Source organism: Rhinoraja longicauda, chromosome 8, assembly GCF_053455715.1.
Source record: "Rhinoraja longicauda isolate Sanriku21f chromosome 8, sRhiLon1.1, whole genome shotgun sequence".
Lineage (NCBI taxonomy): Eukaryota > Metazoa > Chordata > Chondrichthyes > Rajiformes > Arhynchobatidae > Rhinoraja > Rhinoraja longicauda.
In genome coordinates, this window is record NC_135960.1 from 36,970,629 (window position 1) to 36,994,318 (window position 23,690).

A 23,690-nucleotide genomic window follows, 5' to 3' on the forward strand; every position below is an offset into this window, starting at 1 on the left:
CCAGAGCTTGTTTGGAGCCGTGGGAAATTGGTTAGCCTGTCTCATTTGGTCGGGACCCTTTGAGAGTTTGAAGAGAGTCCTGACCTGAACTTGAAACGTCACCTATCCATGTTCTTCAGAGATGCTACCTGATCCATTGAGTTACTCCGGCTTCCTGTGTGTCATTTTTGTAAACCAGCATCTGCAGTTCCTTGTGTCACCATAAAAAGGTACAATGCAGGCACCATCATGTCTGCGCAGATGATGATGCCAATTGAATTAATCCCTTTTGCCTGCACATCGTCTGCATCCCTCTATTCCATGCCTGCTCGTGTATTTAAATGCCTCTGAAATGGTCCTATCAAATCCTTTTCTACCATCTTCCCTGACACTTTCCAATCCACCGCCTACCAATCCCTGATGAGGCAGCCAGCATCATCAGAGACCCACACCATTCTGGCCACACACTCATTTCATCCCTGCCATCGGGAAGAAGGTACAGGAGCCTGAAAATTGTAACGTCCAGGTTCAGGAACAGCTTCTTCCCTGCAGCCATCAAGCTATTAAACACTACAACCTCAAATAAGCTCTCAACTACATAAGACTATTATTAATATTATTATTATTGCACTACTATTGTTTGTTTTTTGAGTATGTGGGTATGCATATGTGTATATATATATCTATCTATTTATCTATTACTAAAACTCTCATCTTGTTCGCCCCATATGTTTGTTCCCCGTTGATCCCATAGCCAAAGCGGTACACAGTAGCATGACAATTACATAGTAGCATGACAATTATATGCCCACCTTACTCACCATTGTCCTGGGGTCTGTATTACCCAAGTTTCATTCAAATTGGTCTTATATTTTTAAAGTTATTGCCTTTTTAAAGTAAATAAAATAACTTTTCAACTAACCCTGGCCGTCTTCAGCGTTCGATGTCACAATGGTACCCGACCGAGTAACAGGAGAGGCGGCCAATGAGGGGGGGGGCACAATGGTCATTGCGGGCAGGACCCACCAGAGTGACGGGAATGGTGACCAATGAAGGGGGGGGAGGGTGGCTGCTGAGCCATCCAGCTGCTGCTGCTGCTGAATAAACTTTAATAAATACGCTTCCCCCCCTGCCGGAAGGACCGGCGCCCATCGTAAGTCGGGGAGCATCTGCATTAGATCAACGGGGCCCAACTGCGCACGCTCGGACCTTCTCCCATTACTCCCGTGGTGCAGCGTGGCAGCCGAGGGTCAAACAAGATGGCCGAAGCTGCTGAGCTGCGTTTACGACGTCACAATGGGAGAAGGTCCGAGCGTGCGCAGTTGGGGCCCGTTGATCTAATGCAGATGCTCCCCGACTTACGATGCTTCGACTTACGATATTTCCACTTTGCGATGGTGCCAACGGCAGGGGGGGGGTGGGGAATAAGGGGGATTGAGGGGGGATGGAGTGATTAAGTGGGTGAGGGAGACGGGGGGAGGGGAGTGGGGGATTGAGTGGGTGAAGGTGAGGAGAGGGTGGGTTAAGGGGGGAAGAAGTGGTTGAGTAGGTGCGGGGGCGGGGGGGAAGGGAGGGGGGATAGAGTGGATGACGGGGGGGATCAGGGTGGGTGAGGGGAAGGGGGATAAGGGGTGATGGGGTGGGTTCAGGTGTGGGTGAGGGGAGGAGGGGGGGTGCAGGGGGGATGGAGTGGGTGAGTGAGGGGGAGGGTGAGTGGGGGGAGAGGGAGTGGGGAGTGGGGAGGGGAGGGTGCTAGACCAATACAGGAGAGGTTTTGGGGGTTGAGGAGGCCTGGAATAGGTGAGTGGCTGAGGGGGGGGGGAGGAGAGGTAGGGGGGGAGGAGAGGTAGGGGGGTTGAAGGGGGATGGTGTAGAGGGGAGGGAGTGGGGGTGGAGAGGGTGCGGCATCAATGCAGGAGAGGTTTGGGGCCCAACGGGTCCACTCGGTCTAGTATGAAAATAAAACACTCTTGACTGTAAAAATAAAAATGCTTTGGACGTCTTCTTGATATTCCTCAGAATTTTATATACCTTAAGAGGTTGCCCTTCAGTCTTCAATGCTCCAGAGAGAACAATCCAGTCATGAAGTATATGTTTACAGCATTTTTATTCTTATTTGTGAAGCAAAAGGTACTGCAGTACCTCGTTGCATTTTATCATGGCATCTTTTTTTTGTTGGTTGTCCCTTTAATCAGAGGGTGGATAAGGCCAGTGTGTGGTCAGCACGAGTTTCAGTACGTCTATATACAAGCTGCCAGATGGCATCCTGGCCAAAAGGTGTAAAAGCCCACAAGATCCAAGGGATGGTGGCAAATTGGATCTAAAATTAGTCTAATAGGAGGTAAGGATACTGGTTGATGGGTGTTTATATCATTGTGGAATTTCATGTCAAACCAGTACAAGTTTCACCAACATTAACCTCAAACTCCACGGGTAAATTCCCAGAAGTGGTTGTCAAGTATGTTAGTGAAATGAACACAAAGATTACTAGATTGAAGGTGCCATGAACATACAAGATGCAAAGTAAATAACTCCTGCTAATGTTCTTTAACTTTATATTTGTTGTCCTGCAGCTTGTGGCCGTGTATGAAGAACACAAGGCACATCGTGCGGATGAAGTCGCCGATGGCAGCGTGACTGACAGGCATAGTCCGGACACGTTTGAGAGAGAGCTTGCAGCTCAGCTCGCAGCTTTTCAGCCCATTACAGGAGAAATCGAAGTTACCCACTCCGCGTTGAAAGCCAGTAAGTAGACTGCTTCCACAAAGCAGAGTTGATGCATATTAGTCTGTACTCAATGCACTCTGCTCCCACAATACATGTTGAGCTGAACTTAATGCTGTGGGTCTATGTGCACCCTCTTGCCCTTATACAAGTGTGGTAGTTGTTATCAGGCAACTGAATCTTCCTATCAACAACTAGAGAGCAATCCCGAGCTACTATCTACCTTACTGGAGACCCTTGGACTATCTTTAATCTGACTTTACTGGACTTTATTTTGCACTAAACTTAATTCCCTTTATCATGTATCTGTACACTGTGGATGGCTCAATTGTAATCTTGTTTAGTCTTTCCACTGACTGGTAAGCACACGGTACAAACTAAACTAAGCTAAGTTGTCCATATTGTCAGTGGCTTCTGGCATTCGGGTACATTTTATGCCTGGTTAAAGTCACCACAACAACTTTCACCCACTTATAAAATGCATTAGTTCAATCCACTGAACCTGGAAATTGGTTTACATTTTCAGATATTGCTGCAGTCCATTGTCTCAGTCTCTACCTGAATGTATAAATATCATTGTATGCTTTCTGCCTATCTTTCTTGAATTGAATTGAAATGAATAATTGAATTGAATACATTTTATTAACCAAGTATGTATGCATTCAAGGAATTTGCCTTGGTGCTTTGCTCGGAAGTAACAACACGACATACAGTAAACAATTAGGAATAAAACATTATAATTTAAACGTGAAGAATGAAATAAAATACCAGAGCAAAAGCTACAGACTTTTGGTTCTTGAGTAGAGCTACTGCTCGTGGAAAAAAGCTGCATTCATTTGCTAACTGGTTTATTTTGCACCCTTGGTGTGCCAGTTCACACATCAATGTGGCAACCTGACTCATTGCACAAGTACAATGAGGGGTTGAAGATCTCTTATAAACAAAGAAATGTTCCTGGATGTGAACCAACTTGAACTAATCTTCACTCCAGCAATGTTAGCAAACCCATAATTCACATTTGTACTCATTTTGTGTTCCAGCACTTGGGAAGGTTGAGTAGCAGGACCGTGGTTGGGTGTCACTCTTTCCAATGGTTAAGCAATAATGCTAATGGAGAACATGTGTACAGTTGGGACTGTGTTTAGTGACATTGCAACTGTATGTTCTGATGCTCTCAGGCCCAGTCTTGAACAGTGACAAATTGGGGACAGTTTATTGCTTTTTGGCCATGTTGTGGTAAAGTTAGCAACTTTACCCAGAGGAAGAATGGAAATTGGAAATAAAGGAAATGATACCTGGGTGCAATTTATTGATTGCCTTTTTGGTTTTGATATACTGACCTCTTTTGTAAATGAAGGTTTTGCAGTGCAAAGTCTCAGTTAATTTGCGGTCATGTTCTCACTGTTGGATATTAAGAAGGGAAGAAAAGGAGCATCTGGGTCACATTAACCTTTTGCAATCTTCACATGCTCTTTGTTTATCTATGTAAAGAAACCATGGGTCCACTGATGCATGCTGAGGAAGCAGCAGGTTAAAGCTCATGGTGTTTTCCTCAGGAGTGAGAATTGACATTTGACTGTCCATGAGGGCCAGTGGAAATTTGCAGTGCTGATTTGTGAAAAACTGTATGTTAACCATTCTGTGAAGTTTTCCCTTTTTTATGTGTTTGTTTTAATAGATGTAAATTGTACTTTGCTTTAAAAACATCCAGTTTCAGCCCTAACTTCAGTTGACCACTGTGAGTTTGACCTTAGATCTTCCAGCCGCTACCATCTGTAGTTTAGAGAATGATTTTCATTAGGCTTATGAGAATGATTTGAACATTCTTTGGTAATGTTGAAAATAGATATTGTGTGTTTATTTTGATTTGGCAATCACAATTTTAGCATTGCGTAACCAATGTTAGCTATTCAAGCAAATTAACAAAACATTGAGTTGGACAATCTAAAGTTGAATGCTTAATTTAATGCAGCAGGATGTAGGGTAGAAAAGAACAGATTCCCATACCTTGTTCATCTTCCTAAATGTATTACCTCACCCTTCTCTGGACCGGAATCTATTTGCCATTTTGATGGCTCTATTCACACCTTACTGCAGCCTAGAATGTAACTTTCTCACAAATTGGAAGTTTGGTATCATCTGCAAACTTCATAATGTCAAAATCATGAATATATACCATGAAAGATAAAGGACCCAATACTGAGCTCTGCACTCAGTCCTACAGATAGTAAAATTTCTGTTGAAAATTATACTTTACTTTCTCCCACTAACCCAATGTCTAATCCAACATGCCACTCCCCATTGGATCCCGTAGGCTTTTACTTCCCTGATCAATCTGCTCTGTAAATTGTTTTGCTTTTCCACGTGGACTACATCTAATGAAGAGCTCTCTTTGAACCTCTTTTGTTATCTCTTCAGAAATATTCATTTAATGGGTCATAAATAATACGTGATAACCAAATCCATGGTGATTGTTCTTGACTATCTTCCACCTCTCTAAATGCAGATACAGATTTATGCTGTACCTCAGCATTTTGAGGGTGACGAATTGATGGTGGACGATATCATGGCCATTACTGGAGCTGTCCTCGAGATGATGTGCAAGAGGGGGGGGGGGGGGGGATTTTTAACTGGAGCAGTTTGGGTTTGTTCTGTAGAAAAGAATAGAACAGATGTAGCAATATTTGTGAAGGAATTAATTAAAACTGGGAGGGGGGTACACCATGCTGGAAAGGACAATTGAAGAGGTTTCAAGGGTTAATCTGAGGAACAAACATAAAGGGACTATCATATTGCAACAAGCATGCTATCAATTCCAGACAGGGGGAAATAGAAAGAGCAATCAGGTAAGGAGGTTATTGTACAGCAACAAACAATCTGCTGAGGAACTCAACAGGTCAAGCAGCATCTGTGGGGGGGGAAAAGGAAATACTGATGCAGGATCTTGATTCAAGATGTCAACAATTCCTGTCCCCCACAGATGCTGCTTGACCCACGGAGTTCCTCCAGCAGAATGTTTATTGCTCCAGATTAAAGCATCTGCAGTCCCTTGTGGCTTGAACTAATTGTAGACAATCAGGCTTTCAATATTGGATTGAGTAGAGTGCTCCACAAAGTTTGATTGTGATGATTGTAAGGTCTGTAATTGAGGACAATAGATGGATGCAGAGGAGACAATAGATGGATGCAGAGGAGACAATAGATGGATGCAGAGGAGACAATAGATGGATGCAGAGGAGACAATAGATGGATGCAGAGGAGACAATAGATGGATGCAGAGGAGACAATAGATGGATGCAGAGGAGACAATAGATGGATGCAGAGGAGACAATAGATGGATGCAGAGGAGACCATAGATGGATGCAGAGGAGACAATAGATGGATGCAGAGGAGACAATAGATGGATGCAGAGGAGACAATAGATGGATGCAGAGGAGACCAGAGCTGGGAAGTGAGAGGAAGATATGCAAGGACAAAGGGTTGGAATGAAGCTGGTTGAAGCAGGATGGATTTGATTATTTGAGGGAGTTAAAAAGAATGAAGACTTTTAAATAGATACAGTAAACACTTGTTTTAACCGACTCCTTTATCGCAGACTTTCATTATAGCGGACGGACCTGCCAATACCACCTCCCAGGTCCAACTGCCTCCCCAGCCATTTACATCCCCAGATACTGACGTTACCCCCAGCTCGCTTGGTGCCCAAGGAGCCCTTCTGCACACATTGCATGGTCAGTTTGACACGGCTGTTATTGCGGCTCGTTGTAGCCCATGGGGCAGCGCTTTCTTCAGGCCGCCGCCATCAACAGACCACGCTTGGCCATTGTGGGGCTCCCTCCCTCTCACCAGCTGCTTCTTCTTCCTGTTGGCGCTTGCTTTGTCCTCTTCCCTCTCCACTGCCGCCTCTTCCTCTTCTCCTGTCGCTCTGTCCACTTGGTCTCTCTCTCCCTCTAATCCGCCACTCCACGACCACCTCCTCCTCTTTCTCCCATCGCTCTGCCCACCGCCACTCCTTCCTTCACTGCCACCTCCTTCTCCTTCTTCCCCGTTGTTGCCGACATACTCCACCGTAGAAGATGCCGGCAACTGTGGGAGTGACGGAAGAGGAGGCGTCGGAGTGGACAAAGGGACTTCACGAGCGAGCCCCACACTGTCGCGAGCCCCACACTGTCCATCACGAGCCCCACACTGAGCGAGCGTGTCCTGTCAGTGGCGGCAGCCCGAAGAAAGCGCTGTCGGCAGGAGCTACAATGTGAGCCGCAACACCAGCCGCAGTGGCTGGTGAAGAAGGGTTAACTGGCGCAGACCAGTGGCATCGGTGCCCAGTTTTAAGACGAAACGACACAAAGTGCTGGAATAACTCAGCAAACTAAATCAGTCTGAAGAAGGTTCCTGATGTCACCAATACACATTCTCCAGAGATGCTGCCTGACCTGCTGAGTTAATCCAGCACTTTGTGTCCTTTTGTGTATTAACCATCATCTGCAGTTTCAATTACACACAATGGCAATACCGTACTCAGTTATAGAGGACAACTGACAATAACAGACACCAGTCCCTCCCACTATGATCCATTACAATGAGGATTTACTGCAGAAAAGGACTACATTAACAGAAAAAAAAGTGAAAAGTAATTGTCACCAGACAACTGGGAGAATTTCAAGGCAAGAGGTGAGTAAGCTGGTGGCTGACAAGACAAGCCTTGGAGAATTAAGATTCGGGTGACCAATGATGTGGAAATTCATTGACTGCCAATGGAGAAATTACGTTAAATCATGATTTAAGTAGGGTAAATAGATTATCTTTTGAAAAATGCTGCCAGATTGTGGTGACATTTTGCTAGCAACTGGGCTGGATAATCTTAAATATAGAAATGCAAGAGACTGCAATAACAATCTGCTGGAGGAACTCGTGTAGGAAGGAACTGCAGGTGCTGGTTTAAACCAAAGATAGACACAGAATGCTGGAGTAACTCAGCAGGTCAGGCAGCATCTCTGGAGAGAAGGAATGGGTGATGTTTCGGGTCGAGACCCTTCTTCAGACAGAAAAGGAATTGTAAGGTGTGAATGTCATTGTACATTTTTCTTGATCTCCTGGTTTCACACCTTACACTTTTTTATCTATGTATCTCCCTCTCCCCTGACATCAGTCTGAAGAAGAGTCTCGACCCGAAATATCACCTATTCCTTCTCTCCAGAGATGCTGCCTGTTCTGCTGAGTTACTCCAGCTTTTTGTGTCTGTCTGGTGGATGAACTCAGCAGGTCAGGCAGCATCTGTGGACAGACAATGTTTCATTTGGGACACTTCATCAGACTGAATCTGAATCTTAAATATGTCCTTTTTAAACTTAAAACTGAGAAAAGTGGCATAACTTGGTGCTCTAACTAACAGGCTTCTGGACCGTTAGATAAATAAGCGATCTTATGGTCACCCAACGGACACAGAGACTGCAACCCTGCAACATTCAGGCACAGAATACAGTACCGGGGAGGCCTTCATTGTGCTCAAAAACATGGCCACCGAGGTGGCCTCCAAGAAAGAATGAAATGACAGGGTCTCTGACCCAGCCTCCCAACCACAGCAGGCTCTTGGCCAATGTACAGCCCCAGAAAATAAAATTGAGTGCTTAAAGACAAGGTTGCTTTACCAAAGGGATGCTGAATACTCTGTTTCATAGGGACGTGGCTCGCCCTCAGCTGTCCAGACTCTGACATCCAGCCTGAAGGTTTCTCGATCCATCGCATGGGCCAGAATGCATCATTAGGAAAATTAAGTGACGAATGCCTCACGGTAATCTCTTGGCGCTGCCCAGACATAATAATAATAATAATAATAATGCATTACATTTATATAGCGCTTTTCATATACTCAAAGACGCTTTACAGGGATTTAGAGAACATAGGGAAATGAATAAATAGATAAATAAGTAAATAAGTAAACGAACAGAGAAAGGAGACAGAAGGTGTGGTGACCTTCAGTGGTTGAAGACATGGTAGTCTCGTCCAACTCCTCCTCCCCCACCTGGAAAATCTAGCAGTGAAATGCCATCCCTTCTACCTCCCAATGGAATTCATCTCCATTGTCATGACTGCAATGTACAGCCCGCTCCAGACAGACATTTGGTTACTTAAGAAATTGTATGCCATGGTCAACAACCCTGACACCTTCTCTATTATTGCCAAAGACCTCAACAAGGCTAGTTTGAAGAAGAAACTTCCAAACTACCGTCAGCACGCCCACTACTCTTGCCCACTGCTAGTCCACTGCCTAACGCTCCATCCCTCACCCGTACTTTGAAGAATCAGACCACCTGCTTTGCTCCCTTTTCCTGCATTTAGGCAGCAACTTAAGAGCACAGCTCCAGTGTTAAGAATTGTACAAAGCTTGTCAGAGGAGATAGAGTTTCAAGTTTATGACTGCTTGAATGGTAGACTGGGTGATGATCAAGGATTCAAAAATGGACGAACAAATACATCAAGGTTTTTGCCTTCCATCACAGTGAGGAATGTTGGGGAGTCATTGTGGTGGATGTTCATGTTAAAAATTTATTTGGATGTCTTGTTGCTTTTTATTGGTATGATTGTATGGCAATCTGAATTTCATTGTACCTTAATTGGTACATGTGACAATAAACAAACCTTGAAACCTTGACTTCATAAGGAAATATATGGAGGGGAATGTTCCTTCCCAGAAACTTTGGATGAACCAGGAGATCCGCGATTTACTGAAGACAAGATTTGTGGTAGTCAAGTCAGATGATCACAAGTCAGACAGAAGCCTAGATATGACTTCCAGAAAGCCATCACCATTGCAGAGACAGATCTGGACTAAACTGGAAGCTCATGTGGATGCTCAGTAACAGCGGTAGGGCTTACACACCATCACTTCCAAGAAAGTGACACAGTGAGCTCAGGTGACAGTGAAGCATCATTAACAAACAAGCTGAATGCTTTTGTCTTCGCTTTGCAACAATGATGTACCTTCACAGGGACCCGGCAACACTGTGATTTCCATCTCAGAGACCAACGTCAGAAGATCCTCCATGAGAGTGAACCCTCGTAAAGCTCTGGTATCACAAAATGCTGGAGTAACTCAGCGGGTCAGGCAACATCTCTGGAGAGAAGGAATGGGTGACGTTTCGAGACTCTTCTTCAGACTGAAGGAAAGCTCTGATGGCATACCTGGCTGCATTCTCAAAACTTGTGCAGATCAACTGACTGGAGTTTCCATGGACATCTTCAACCTCTTTTTACTAAGGTCCGAGGTTTCCATTTGCTTTAAAAGGACATTCATAATTTGGTGTCCAAGAAGAGCAAGGTGACGCCACAGTGACGACCATCCTGCGGCACTCAGGTCTATTGTGATAAAGTGCTTTGAAAGATTGTTTTAACACATATCATCTCCTGCATCAGTAATGATCTGGACCCACTTAAATTTCTGTGCTGGACAGCTCTGAACATACTTCACTGTGCTGAAGGAGTCAAAGTAATTTACAGCCTCTATGGTATCACAAACAGCAAGGTGCTCATGACTAGATGATCAGCCATGTTAAAAGTGAATGGCGGTGCTGGCGCGAAGGGCCGAATAGCCTACTCCTGCACCTATTGTCTATTGTCTATAATCGTTTTACTGAGATTGATGGATAAATAGTTATTAGTCAAAGGAGCATCTCTTCCATCTAAAGAGGGCAGGTGGAACCTTGATTTAACATCTCATTTGAAAGGCAGGAGAGAACCACCACCTCATGGGTGGATGTGCCAGCTTAAACTTGATGTTCAAATCTCTGAAGTGATAGTCAAACCCACGGTTTTCCAAGAGCTGAAATGATGATGATGTCCTGAAAATGTTGGTTAAGTCATAAGATTTGAAGTTGGGTTGGTGTCAAAAAGAAGACCTACACTGTGGCCTATCAGCTTTCGAAAAGTGTTGTCAGAGGTAGAGCGGGTAACAAATTTATTCATACGGAAATAGGAAATAAGTATCTATATCACAAGAAAAATAAGAGCAGCTGTTTTTTCTACTGAAGTGTGAGCTATGTTACAACTAAATTTATTAGTTTGTGTGAAATGAGATCAGAAATTATTTTTAAATCTGAACTTCATACAATATTAGGTTATGTGGCATAAATTGTTTCTGTTTTTTTGTTGGTGTATTAATTGGCTGAGCTTTCTAATTGTTTTTCTGTAAGGTCACACAGAATAAGGCTGTAATTTCTGCACCCATCTCATGTATCATGTTTTAACATTTCCTTCCAATCCTGTGCGGGACTGGGAAAAATATGTATTCATCTTACCAAAAGTAGTTGTTGCTATGCCGATTAATTCCTTTAATTAAAAGGAAAGATGCATCTGCATCTGATGTCTGATTAAGAACAGACTTGGAAGATTATTTTGGAAATATAAATTTTGACATGATGAAAACCATTCTCTGCAAAACTAATTTGAATCCTGTTGGGGATCATAAAAATGTCATCAATGGAATGTCATCAAGCTTTGCAGGAAAAATGGTGGATAATATTACATTGATGTTCTGATCTTGTTGGAGATTATTTTTAGTTGGGAGAACATTTGAGAAATTCCAGAATTTTCATCAGGCATGTTTATAAATGTTTAATCCCATTAGGCTGCAAATTAATAAAAACATAATATTTCTGGTTTTAATTTCATATCATATATATACAGCCGGAAACAGGCCTTTTCGGCCCAATTTCTGACCATTTTGGAGGTGAATTACTTTGAGTGGGCTCACAGTTGTGCATGACTTTGATGATGGACAGTTAACCAGTCTCTTTTGTTTATTAAAAATATCTGTTTTAGGTTTGGGTGAGGGGTGGGGTAGTGGGGTAACATTAGCTGGGCAATGATGGAACTTTCCACAGTTTTCATGGTGATCGGACAATGTCAAAGTTTGTTAGAGACAGATAAAAAATCCCTCTATCAGGAAAGAAAACATAGGAGAAGGAATGGAAATGTTCAGCAGACTAGACAATGTTTGTGGAGAGGAATGGAGTTCATGTTTCTGACCTGTCAGAAGAGTGTTTCCAGCATTTTCTGTTTTCATTCAGATACCCAGCAAATGCAGTGTTTTGTTTTTTTTCAAGGGTAAGGGGCTCATATCAGGAAATGAACGTAATTGGGCATCACATTTATTAAATATATCACTATGAATGTAATATAAATGTGGAATTTTCCAGGAAGACCTTGTTTAAAATTTGTGTCACAGCATCCCAAAGGCGTGCGGTTTTATAGGTTAATTGGCCTCTGTAAATTGCTCTAGTATGTCGGGAGTGGGAAAGTGGTATAATGTAGAACTCGTGTGAATGGGTGATCGATTGTTGGCATATTCTCGGTGGGCCGAAGGACCTGATTCCAAGCTGTATCTCTAAACTAAACTGAACTAAACTAAACTAATGGACTGTATAAATGTAATACGACCATTTTGAAACAAAATTTTTGAAGCAAAAACTTTGATAAATATGCACAATGGTTTTCTATCAGCCAAAGCGGATCATTAATCGAGAATGGTGATTTATGTCATTGAGGGTGGGATCCAGGGAGAGCTAGCTAACTGGATACAGAATTGGCTTCATAATAGGAAGGAGAGGATTGTGGATCAGTATGGGGCACAATGCTCTTTCTCATTTTTTAAACTATTTGGATCAGAATGTACAAGGGGTGATTGGTAAGTTTCCAGATGACATGAAAATAAGTGGTTGTGTAGACTGTGAAGATAGTTATCTACTGGGCTGAGGAGTGGCTAATGGAGTTATGAGTTCTGATAAGTGTTGCATTTTGGGATGTCAAACCCAGGCAGATCCTTAGTAGGACTCTGGTGAATATTGTAGGGAATGAGGAATACGGATATATTGTGCCATGAAAGGAATGTCACAAGCAGATACGGTGGTGAAGACGGCTTTTGGTATGTTGGCCTTGATCAGACCGGGAATTGAGTATAGAAGTTGGGATGTCATGTTACAGTTGTACAAGACGTTGGTGAGGCCCCACTTGCAGTATTGTGTTCAGTTTTGGTCACTGTTATCGGAAAGATGCCATTAAGCTGGAAAGAGCACAGAGAAGATTTACTAAGGGTTTTGCCAGGACGAGGGCTTGAGCTAGATGGGCAGGATGAGCAGGCTAGGATTTTATTCCTTGGAGCACAGGATGCTGAGGAATGATCTTATAGAGGCATATAAAATCCTGAGGGCATTAGATGGGGTGAATGCACAGTCTTTTTCCCAGGGTACAGGAATCAAGAGCTCGAGTACATAGGTTTTAGGGGAGAGTGGAAAGATTTAATAGGAACCTGAGGGGCATTCTTTTCACACCAAGAGGTACTGCCAGTTGAGGTAGTTTGGGCAAGTACAACAACAACATTTAAAAGGCATTTGGACAGGTACATGGATCGGAAAAGTTTGAAGTATATGTGTGAAAAGCAGGCAAATAGAATTTGGTTAGTTTGGGCATCTTGACCCCCTCCCCCTTTCCCCACCCACTCCTCCCCAATCACCATTTCACACCTACTCGCATCCTGACTCCAGTCGGCAAAGACTGGACCCTTCCCTACCCACTCCTCCCCAGTCACCACTTCACACCCACTTACAGCCTGACCCCAGCCTGCAAAGACTGGGTCCACATTCACTACCCACCCCCTCCTTGCTGCCCAACATCAGTCTGGCCACTTCTCCATCACTAACAATAGAAATTGTGGAGGTGGAGAAGCTATTCAGGAGACAAAGCCGGAAACCTCCAGGACCAGACAATGTTTTCCCCCCACTACCCTCAAGCTCTGTGCCGAACAACTGGCATCAGTCTACACAGACATTTTCAACCAGTCCCTGCAAACCTGCACTGTTCCTGCCTGCTTCAAAGTCTCCGCTATTGTTCCTGTACCCCGAAAGACAAGGATTACTGGTCTTAATGACCACAGGCCTGTCGCACTTACCTCTGTAATCATGAAGACCCTTGAAAGACTTGTGCCGGCCCAGCTGAAAAAACTCACAAACCCCCTGCTGGACCTTCTGCAGTTTGCATACCGGGCCAATAGATCAGTGGATGACATAGTCAACCTAGGTCTGCACTTCATCCTCCAGCACCTAGACAGCAAGGGGACCTATGCAAGGATTTTGTTTGTGGACTTTAGCTCTGCTTTTAACACTGTTGTGCCAGAGCTACTACATTCCAAACTCTCCCAGTTGACTGTGCCTGAACCCCTCTGTCAGTGGATCATCAACTTCCTGACAGACAGGAAGCAGCATGTGAGACTGGGAAAGCACATCTCGGACCCGCAGACCCTCAGCATAGGAGCACCACAAGGCTGCGTACTCTCCCCTCTCCTTTACTCTCTACACTGATGACTGCACCTTCACAGACTCCTCTGTCAAGCTTCTCACGTTTGCGGATGACACTACCCCGATTGGGCTGATCCAGGATGGGGAGGAATCTGCCTACAGACGGGAAGTGACACAGCTGGCTCCTGGTGCCATCGCAACAACCTGGAGCTCAATGCTCTTCAGACAGTGGAATTGACAGTAGACAAGGAGAGCTCCCCCTCCCCCCCCCCCCCCCCCCACTCACCATCAACAACACCACAGTCACATCTGTGGGTCATTTAAGTTCCTTGGAACCATCATCTCCAGGGACCTTAAATGGGGGGCCACCATCAACTCCACAGTCAAAAGGGCCCAACAGAGGATGTACTTCCTGCGGCTGCTGAGAAAATACAATCTGCCACAGGCAATGATGGTCCAGTTTTATACTGCCATCGTAGAGTAGAGTCTGTCCTCACCTTCTCCATCATGGTCTGGTTTGGCTCAGCCACCATGCACGACATCCGGAGGCTGCAACGAATCGTTCGATGAGCCAGAAGGTTGTTGGCTGCAACCTTCCACCCATTGACGAACTGTGCACTGCAAGGGCCAGGATGCAAGCGGGTAAGATCATCTCTGACCCCTCTCACCCTGGCCCCAAACTCTTTGAAACACTTCCCTCTGGAAGGCGTCTCCGGACTGTCAAAGCCGCCACAGCCAGACGTAAAAACAGCTTTTTTTCCACGAGCAGTAGCTCAACTCAATAACTAAAGTCTGTAGCCCCCTTTTGCTCTGGTATTTTATTTCATTCTTCACATGTTTAAATTATAATGTTTTATTCTTAATTGTTTACTGTATGTTGTGTTGTTACTTGCGAGCAAAGTACCAAGGCAAATTCCTTGTATGTATACATACTTGGCTAATAAAATGTATTCAATTCAATTCAATTCAATTGCCAGAATGGATGAGTTGGGCCGATGGGCCTAATTCTGCTATGACATTCATCAAGGATATTAAGGATGTTCTCGGCCATAATATCTTTGTACATCATGTTAAACAACCCACCTGTCTAATAGTTCAACTGTTGCTAGAGTTGATGCCTGGCCTGATGTTTAAAATTTCAATTGAATTGTTTAAGTGCAGACTAGAGCACTTACAAACTGCAAGAGGGGTTGTCACAGTAACCAGATGGAAACTTCTCGCAGTGATCGTCTTGTGGAGTGAAATGGCAAGCCATCATTTCGCAACAGGCTTCTGGTGCAGGCGTTATCAGTAGCTCATTAGGCAATACACTTGCTTCCGATTCAGAAGGTTATGTGGTCGGGTCCCATTCACAGCAAAATAAATTAGGACAGGTTTTGCTAAGATTTGAAAATCATGGTCACACTTTGAAGATTTTTTTTAACTCATTTTTTTGATGGTGGAAGAAGCATCCTATATGTGTTGATTGCAATTTTGCTTGCACACAATTTCAGATATGGTTTTATCAGTTAAGGTAGAGGAGGAAGCGTGGAGACATGAGAGATTGCAGATGCTGGAATCTTGAGCAAAAAACAAAATGCTGAAGGAACTCCGCGAGTCAAGCAGCAACTGTGGAAGTAAAGGACAGACAGCATTTCAAGTCGAAACTCTTCTTCAATCTGACCCAAAAGATTTTTGCGCATTCCCTCTACAGATGCTGCCTGACCCGCTGACTACTTTTAGCACCTTGTTATTTGCTGGAGATGGGCAGTGAGAGTTCAAAAGCACGTATCCTTTGTTACCCTGCTACTTTAAAGGGATTATTTTTGTGCAGTGTGATCGTTGCTTTTGCAGGAACGTGAGTGCAGTGTGAACATTGCTTTTAACCTGTTTGCACCATGTGGCCAGGTTTCACAAGCCTGCTGTCATGCTTAGAGCATTTTGGTTAAAAGAGAAAGATGATGATGTCAGTTAAGCAACAGAGCATAACTAACACAGCACGAAACACATCCAATAAATATTTATGGACATGTAGCATAAAAATACCTCTCTTCAAAATAATTACAGCCTGTGAAATGTGCAAATGATGAAGGACTCAACCCTAAACCATGTCTTACAAGTATAGGACTTGGTATTGTTGCACAGAAGCAATAAGATAACCTTATTCTTTTACTTTTTGATTTGCTGCATTTACCACAATGATTTTCTCCTATACAACTTTTTCAATTCTAATTTCTTCCTTCAACTCAATCACTTCAAGGAATCATTTGGCAGTGGGCAGTTTTCTGGTAAACTTCTGCATGTTGGTCGTCTTTGAGCCTGGACTAAAAATATCAGAAAGAAGTTAGTCGAAGAGTTAAATTAGGGGTTTCTTAAAATAGGCTTGCATTTTGTGGAGTATATAATAAGAGCTGGTTTAATTAAGGGGGTAAATAATTAGGGGCATAATTAGAGGCATCATTTCTATGGGAAAGAGGAGTCCATTTTTTACTGGGCAGAATGGTGAAATTAGAGCTTGACTCTTCGGTGATATCCTGGAATTTACTTCTCATAAAAATATTATTGGATACCAGGAACTCTCTTCCACCACCCTATTACTCTACTTATCAATCCCCAAACCCACTTAACTCTTTCTTCCCCACACATGGGGTTGAGATACAGGGTCAAAATAAAGGTTAATACATTTCTGTTGCAAAGTATTTTTTTAGGTAAACAGAATTGAGACTGGGTGGAAGACAAGATTCAGAGAAGCTCTTTTCTAGCTGTTCGGGGGCTGTGGTAGAGGTGACTGATTGGTTGGCACTCTTGTGTTCTTATGTATCTAATTCTGTAAACCTGGGACAAGTGGTCAGGAGTTAGAGTTGAACCCCATTAAACCCTCTCATAAGATCTTCCATTGTCATTCTCCAGCAAGATTCAGCAGATAATCGCAAGAGGCAAGTGTTTTTCCTTACTCTGAATCATTTTTTAATTGCTAATTGATATTCTTGCTGCTGAACTGACCAAGTTCTTTTGAGATGGAATTATTTTCTCGATCACTGAGTAGATCAGGTGGAGAAGGAGCTTTTTGAAATGCTGGCATTCATCAGTCATGGAATTAAGTTTAAAAGTTGGGACGTGATATTACAGTTCGGGTACCAGAGAACCACTTAAAAGTTACTTAAAAAATTGACAAGCAGAAAAATAACTATCTTGATTTAAGCAGTAAAGGAGCCAAAAAACATGTTTCCAAGTAACCTACTTTCAGTAATCAAACACCATTGTCTCTGAACAATACAGCTGCTACTTTAATCACAGGTAGTGATTGAAATTGACAGGCAATTGCTTCCATTAACACATGTGCAATGATACTATATCAAACAATGTAACATTCAATTTTTATATCTTTAGTTGCTGTAACAACATTAAACCTATAGTTATTAATACAGGCACTCCTCAACTTATGATGGGGTTGCATTCTGAGAAACCCATCGGAAACCGAAAATATCGTAAGTCGAAATGTATTTAATACACCTGATCACGTGGCCAGAAGTGAGCTGCGGCTCGCCACGGGTCATTGCCGTTTGCACCATCGCAAAGTCGAAATATCATCAGTGGAAGCATCGTAAAGTGGGGAGCATCTGTAAGATCCTGCTTCTTTTTAATCCTCTGTGGAAAAATAACTTTGTTATTGCAAGTCTGGAATTCTCTGGCCTCTAACCCCCCCCCCCCTTCAACCGTTGACGCAGCTGTCTTTATAATGCTGTTTTACCACTACACAGGGTTTCTTAGGAATAAATCTATTGCATTATAGCTGATTTACCGGTACTTGTCAGTGTTTGTGATATCAAACTGCCTGTGGAACCAAGCATTGATTTTGATTTCAGAAACTGCAACTTGGGAAAGAAATCTAACTATAAAATTTGGGGAGAATACTTGATGAGTAAATCTCTGAAAACTGTTTCTAGTCTGGTGGAAATAGTGGGGGAAAAGGTTGGCTACTTGTGTTAATGGATGACACAAAGTGCCGGAGTAACTCAGTAGGTCAACCAGTATCTTTGCCTGACCCACTGAGAACATAGATAGGCAACATTTCAGGTCAGGACCCTTCTTCAGATCCTCCTTCATGTTAATGGATGTCTGCCTATACGGAATTTGAGGTGGTTGATAACCTTTTTGCTCTGGGGTGTCGACCTGAATTCAGTGTTTACGACCTTTGCATTAGTTGTATGATTAGTATTGCTGGGTCCTACACCTTTTCTGAAACATTAGGTCTTTCTTCAGCTGTACAGTCCAATGTTAATTTAAAAAAAATCTTCCAGCCTTTAACTTATTTGCACTAAATTGGCCAGATGAGGGCAATGTGGGAGGGAGACATGGCATTTGACGATTAGATAAATGAATTTTTCATTCCTCCTTTCCTATCGCCATGCTTTTATTGTACAAAGAGTTTGGCGTAGTCAGTAGTGACAGCCGATAAACATCGAGATAAGTGAGGTCTGGTCTTTTTCAAGGATAGACAAGTATTTACTGTGCCATACTGCTATCTGACCTGTAGCATTTGGAACACGCAGCTAAACATATTTAAGAGGATAATGGACCCATTGCAGTAATTATAAAGTAGTAATTTCATTGAGGATTTGGGTGGCACTGGCTGTTGCAAGACTGATGCTGGGAAGGAAAACTTACTGCCTCCTCCACAGAATTGTATTGCTGGGTTGAAATCACTCCCATGCACCATTTGTTTACCATGCATATATTTAATAGACAATAGACAATAAGTGCAGGAGTAGGCCATTCGGCCCTTTGAGCCAGCACCACCATTCAATGTGATCATGGCTGATCATTCTCAATCAGTACCCCGTTCCTGCCTTCTCCCCATACCCCCTGACTCCGCTATCCTTAAGAGCTCTATCTAGCTCTCTCTTGAATGCATTCAGAGAATTGGCCTCCACAGCCTTCTGAGGCAGAGAATTCCACAGATTTACAACTCTCTGACTGAAAAAGTTTTTCCTCATCTCCGTTCTAAATGGCCTACCCCTTATTCTTAAACTGTGGCCCCTGGTTCTGGACTCCCCCAACATTGGGAACATGTTTCCTGCCTCTAACGTGTCCAACCCCTTAATAATCTTATATGTTTCAATAAGATCCCCTCTCATCCTTCTAAATTCCAGTGTATACGAGCCTAGTCGCTCCAGTCTTTCAACATATGACAGTCCTGCCATTCCGGGAATTAACCTTGTAAACCTACGCTGCACACCCTCAATAGCAAGAATATCCTTCCACAACTTTGGAGACCAAAACTGCACACAGTTCTCCAGGTGCGGTCTCACTAGGGCCCTGTACAACTGCAGAAGGACCTCTTTGCTCCTATATTCAACTCCTCTTGTTATGAAGGCTAACATTCCATTGGCATTCATTGCCTGCTGTACCTGCATGCTTCCTTTCAGTGACTGATGCACTAGGACACCCAGATCTCGTTGTACTTCCCCTTTTCCTAACTTGACACCATTCGGATAATAATCTGCCTTCCTATTCTTACCACCAAAATGGATAACCTCACACTTATCCACATTAAACTGTATCTGCCATGCATCCGCCCACTCACACAATCTGTCCAAGTCACCCTGCAACCTCATAGCATCATCCTCACAGTTCACACTACCACCCAGCTTTGAGTCATCTGCAAATTTGCTAATGGTACTTTTAATCCCTTTATCCAAGTCATTAACGTATATTGTAAATAGCTGCGGTCCCAGCACCGAGCCTTGCGGTACCCCACTAGTCACTGCCTGCCGTTCCGAAAGGGGCCCATTTATCCCCACTCTTTGCTTTCTGTCTGCCAACCAATTTTCTATCCATGTCAGTACCCTACCCCCAATACCATGTGCTCTAATTTTGCCCACTAACCTCTCATATGTGGGACCTTATTGAAGGCTTTCTGAAAGTCGAGGTACACCACATCACTCCCCTGTCAATTTTCCTAGTTACATCCTCATAAAATTCCAGAAGATTAGTCAAGCATGATTTCCCCATCGTAAATCCATGCTGACTCGGAACGATCCTGTTACTGCTATCCAGATGCTCCGCAATTTTGTCTTTTATAATTGACTCCAGCATCTTCCCCACCACTGATGTCAGGGTAACATGTCTATAATTTCCCTCCTTTCTTAAAAAGTGCGATAACATTAGCTACCCTCCAATCCACAGGAACTGATCCTGAATCTATAGAACTTTGGAAAAAGATCACCAGTGCGTCCACAATTTCTAGATCAGACCCTGGGGATTTATCAGCCTTCAGTCCCATCAGTCTACCCAACACCATTTCCTGCCTAATGTGGATTTCCTTCAGTTCCTCCGTCACCCTAGGATCTCTGGCCACTAGAACATCTGGGAGATTGTTTGTATCTTCCTTAGTGAAGACAGATCCAAAGTACCGGTTCAACTCGTCTGCCATTTCCTTGTTCCCCATGATAAATTCCCTTGCTTCTGTCTTCAAGGGACCCACATTTACCTTGACTATTTTTTTCCTCTTCACATACCTAAAAAAACTTTTACTATCCTTTATATTATTGACTAGCCTACCCTCGTACCTCATCTTTTCTCCCCGAATTGACTTTTTAGTTATCTTCTGTTGCTCTTTAAAAGAGTCCCAATCTTCTCTCTTCTTTGCTATGTTATACTTCTTCTCTTTTATTTTTATGCTGTCCTTGACTTCCCTTGTCAGCCACGGGTGCCTCTTACTCCCCTTAGAATCTTTCCTCCCCTTTGGGATAAATTGATCCTGCAACTTCTGCATTATTCCCAGGAATACCTGCCATTGCTGTTCCACCGTCTTCCCCACTAGGGCCTCCTTCCAGTCAAGTCTGGCCAGCTCCTGCCTCATGCCTCTGTAATCCCCTTTGCTGTACTGTAGTACTGACACTTCCGATTTTCCCTTCTCCCTCGAAAGCATGTTTTGTAAGTATTATTCACTTTTTGATCAGTTTCTTCATGGTTGAAAGCAGCAGCTGTCAATGTTGGGCACACAAAATGGTTTAGTGATTTGTGATACCATTACTGCCAGTTTGTGGGTATCTTATTTGTCTCTTGCAGACAGATTGTGTAACATTATAAAAATAAAATTACTGTGACACAGGGATTTGCTTTTTATCCTTGGGACCTGGTTGGAGCCAGTCTAGTCGGATGACATGACAGTCACCTCACTATCTTGCCAGCTTGAAGTGTTGTGCAACCACTTTCCAGCTTCCAACTGATAAGAGCAGATGTTAAAAAGCTATGCTTATTTTGGCTCTGAACAAGATAAAAGTTCTATCTTGAATAAGATTACTCTTTAAAGCTGAGGCAATTTGTTACAGTACAACAATAAAGCTTTACGCTATCTAATCTAATCAAAATTGAAGGCGGTGGAGAGGAGAAAGTTAATTTTCCAACACAAAAATGTAATCTTCAAAATCCCTATGTGCTTGCTGATGACCCCCAAATCCTTACATGGCTGTTGGGAATAAACTTTTAAAAAATGCTACAGAAATTAGAATTCCTATCTTCAAATTGCCTTTGGAATATAGAGACAAGGAGAACTGAGTTGGACATGGTTTTCCATAAGTTGCTTTAGTTGTTTCTTTCACGTCTAGTCTGCATCTATAATCCTAAAGGAGACTTCCAATAGCATAGCACTGTTCATATTCTCAGGACATATTTTGATACAGGCATTAAAATATATTTTAAATGAATTTTGGCAGCACAGTGGCGCAGCAGTAGAGTTGCTGCACCAGAGACCTGGGATCGATCCTGACTACGGTGCTTGTCAGTACGGAGTTTGTACGTTCTCCCCGTGACCTGCGTGGATTTTATCTGGGATCTCCAATTTCTTCCAAAGATGTACAGGTTTGTCAGTTAATTGGCTTGGCATAATTGTAAATTGTCCCTCGTGTGTGTAGGATAGTGTTAGTGTGCCGGGATTACTGGTTGGCGCGAGCTCGGTGGGCCGAAGGGCCTGTTTCCACATTGTATCTAAACTAAATGGGAAAAAAAAAATCACAGTTACAATGCATCAATTATTTTCAATTCACCATTATCCCACACACAGAAATCTGAAATTAACCAGATAATTAGGTCAATTGGTTTTGGAATGAATACTAGTCGACATATCAATGGGAAATACCCATTTCTTTGGAAACAGTACCATGGAATCCAATCTGACTTTTTGAGAGGGAGGATGTTTTCTTAGTTTAACATGAAAGGGCAGTTATGACAATGCAGTATTGTTCAACACTCTTGCTTTGGGTAGGAATCTGACAACATTTCAATTCCTGAGTACTGCTTCAGGGAACTTGGAGGAAACTGTTTTAGTACATGTCATTTATGGACTTTGGATGTCATGGCTGACAATCAAAATATGTGCTTTTGCCTTTCTGCTATTCTCTAATACTCTCACTTCCCACTTCTAAGAGCAATTGGGGAAGACAAAGAGAGATATAATCTGGGTGTGATGGGGAAAAAATAAGAGATACAACATGGTGGGGGAAGGGAAGTTAAAAACATCAAATAAGGAAGGAGGAAGTCTTCATGTGACTTGGTATCAGTGAATTGTGTGAGCTTAGATTTCATTTTTATTACTTTTATGGCTATCTTTGTATAATGAAATATAACAAAATTATTCAAAAAAGTGATTTGTTATGTACACCGATGAGCCAAAACATTATGACCACTGACAGGTGAAGTGAATAACATTGATTATCTTGTTACAATGGCAACTGTCAAGGGGTGAGATATATTAGGCAGCAAGTGAACAGTCAGTTCTTGAAGTTGATGTGTTGAATGCAGGAGAAATGGGCAGGAGTAAAGACCTGAGCGACTTTGACAAGGGCCAAATTGTTATGGCCAGGCGACTGGGTCAGAGAATCTCTGAAACGGCAAGGCTTGTGGGGTGCTCCCGGTCAGCAGTGGTGAGTACCTACCGACAGTGGTCCAAGGAGGGACAAACCACAAACCGGCGACAGGGTGTTGGGTGCCCAAGGCTCATCGATGCGCGAGGGCAACGAAGGTTATCCCGTCTGGTTTGAACCAACAGAAGTGGCACAAGTCACAGAAAATTTTAATGGTGGTCACGGGAGGAATGTCTCACAATACACAGTGCATCGCACCCTGCAGCGAATGGGGCTGCTTAGCATGGGTCTGCTTAGAATGGGTCAGAGTGCCCATGATGACCCCTGTCCACCGTCGAAAGCACATACATTGGGCACACGAGCGTCGGAACTGGACCTTGGAGCAGTGAAAGAAGGTCGCCTGGTCCAATGAGTCCCGTTTACTTTTAGATCACGTGGATGGCCGCAGTCTACCTGGGGAAGTGATGGCACCAGGATGCACTGTGGGAAGACGACAAGCTGGTGGAGGGAATACGATGCAATGGGCAATGTTCTGCTGGGAAACCCTGGGTCCAGCCATTCATGTGGATGTTAATTTGACACGTGCCACCTACCTGAACATCATTGCAGACCAGGTACACCCATTCATGGCAATGGTATTCCCTGATGGCACTGGCCTCAATCAGCAGGATAATGCCACACTGCATACATTGTTCGGGAATGGTTTGAGGAACATGATAAAGTGTTCACAGTGTTGCCCTGGCCTCCAAATTCTCCAGATCTCAATCCGATTGAGCATCTGTGCAATGTGCTGGATCGACAAGTCTGATCCACAGCGGCTCCACCTCTCAGGACTTGAAGGATCTGCTGTAAA

At 43.3% G+C, this 23,690-nt stretch overlaps 1 protein-coding gene across 3 annotated transcripts in view; it reads left to right on the forward strand.

Moving 5' to 3' along the window:
• The window catches only part of LOC144595861 (partitioning defective 3 homolog B-like), a 916,989-nt gene that overhangs the window by 284,643 nt on the left and 608,656 nt on the right, over positions 1-23,690 (forward strand). For all 3 annotated transcript variants that reach the window (XM_078403665.1, XM_078403667.1, XM_078403666.1), the window contains one exon: positions 2,553-2,724. In XM_078403665.1, the coding sequence (XP_078259791.1) occupies positions 2,553-2,724 (172 nt within the window). The remainder of the gene's footprint in view (positions 1-2,552; positions 2,725-23,690) is intronic.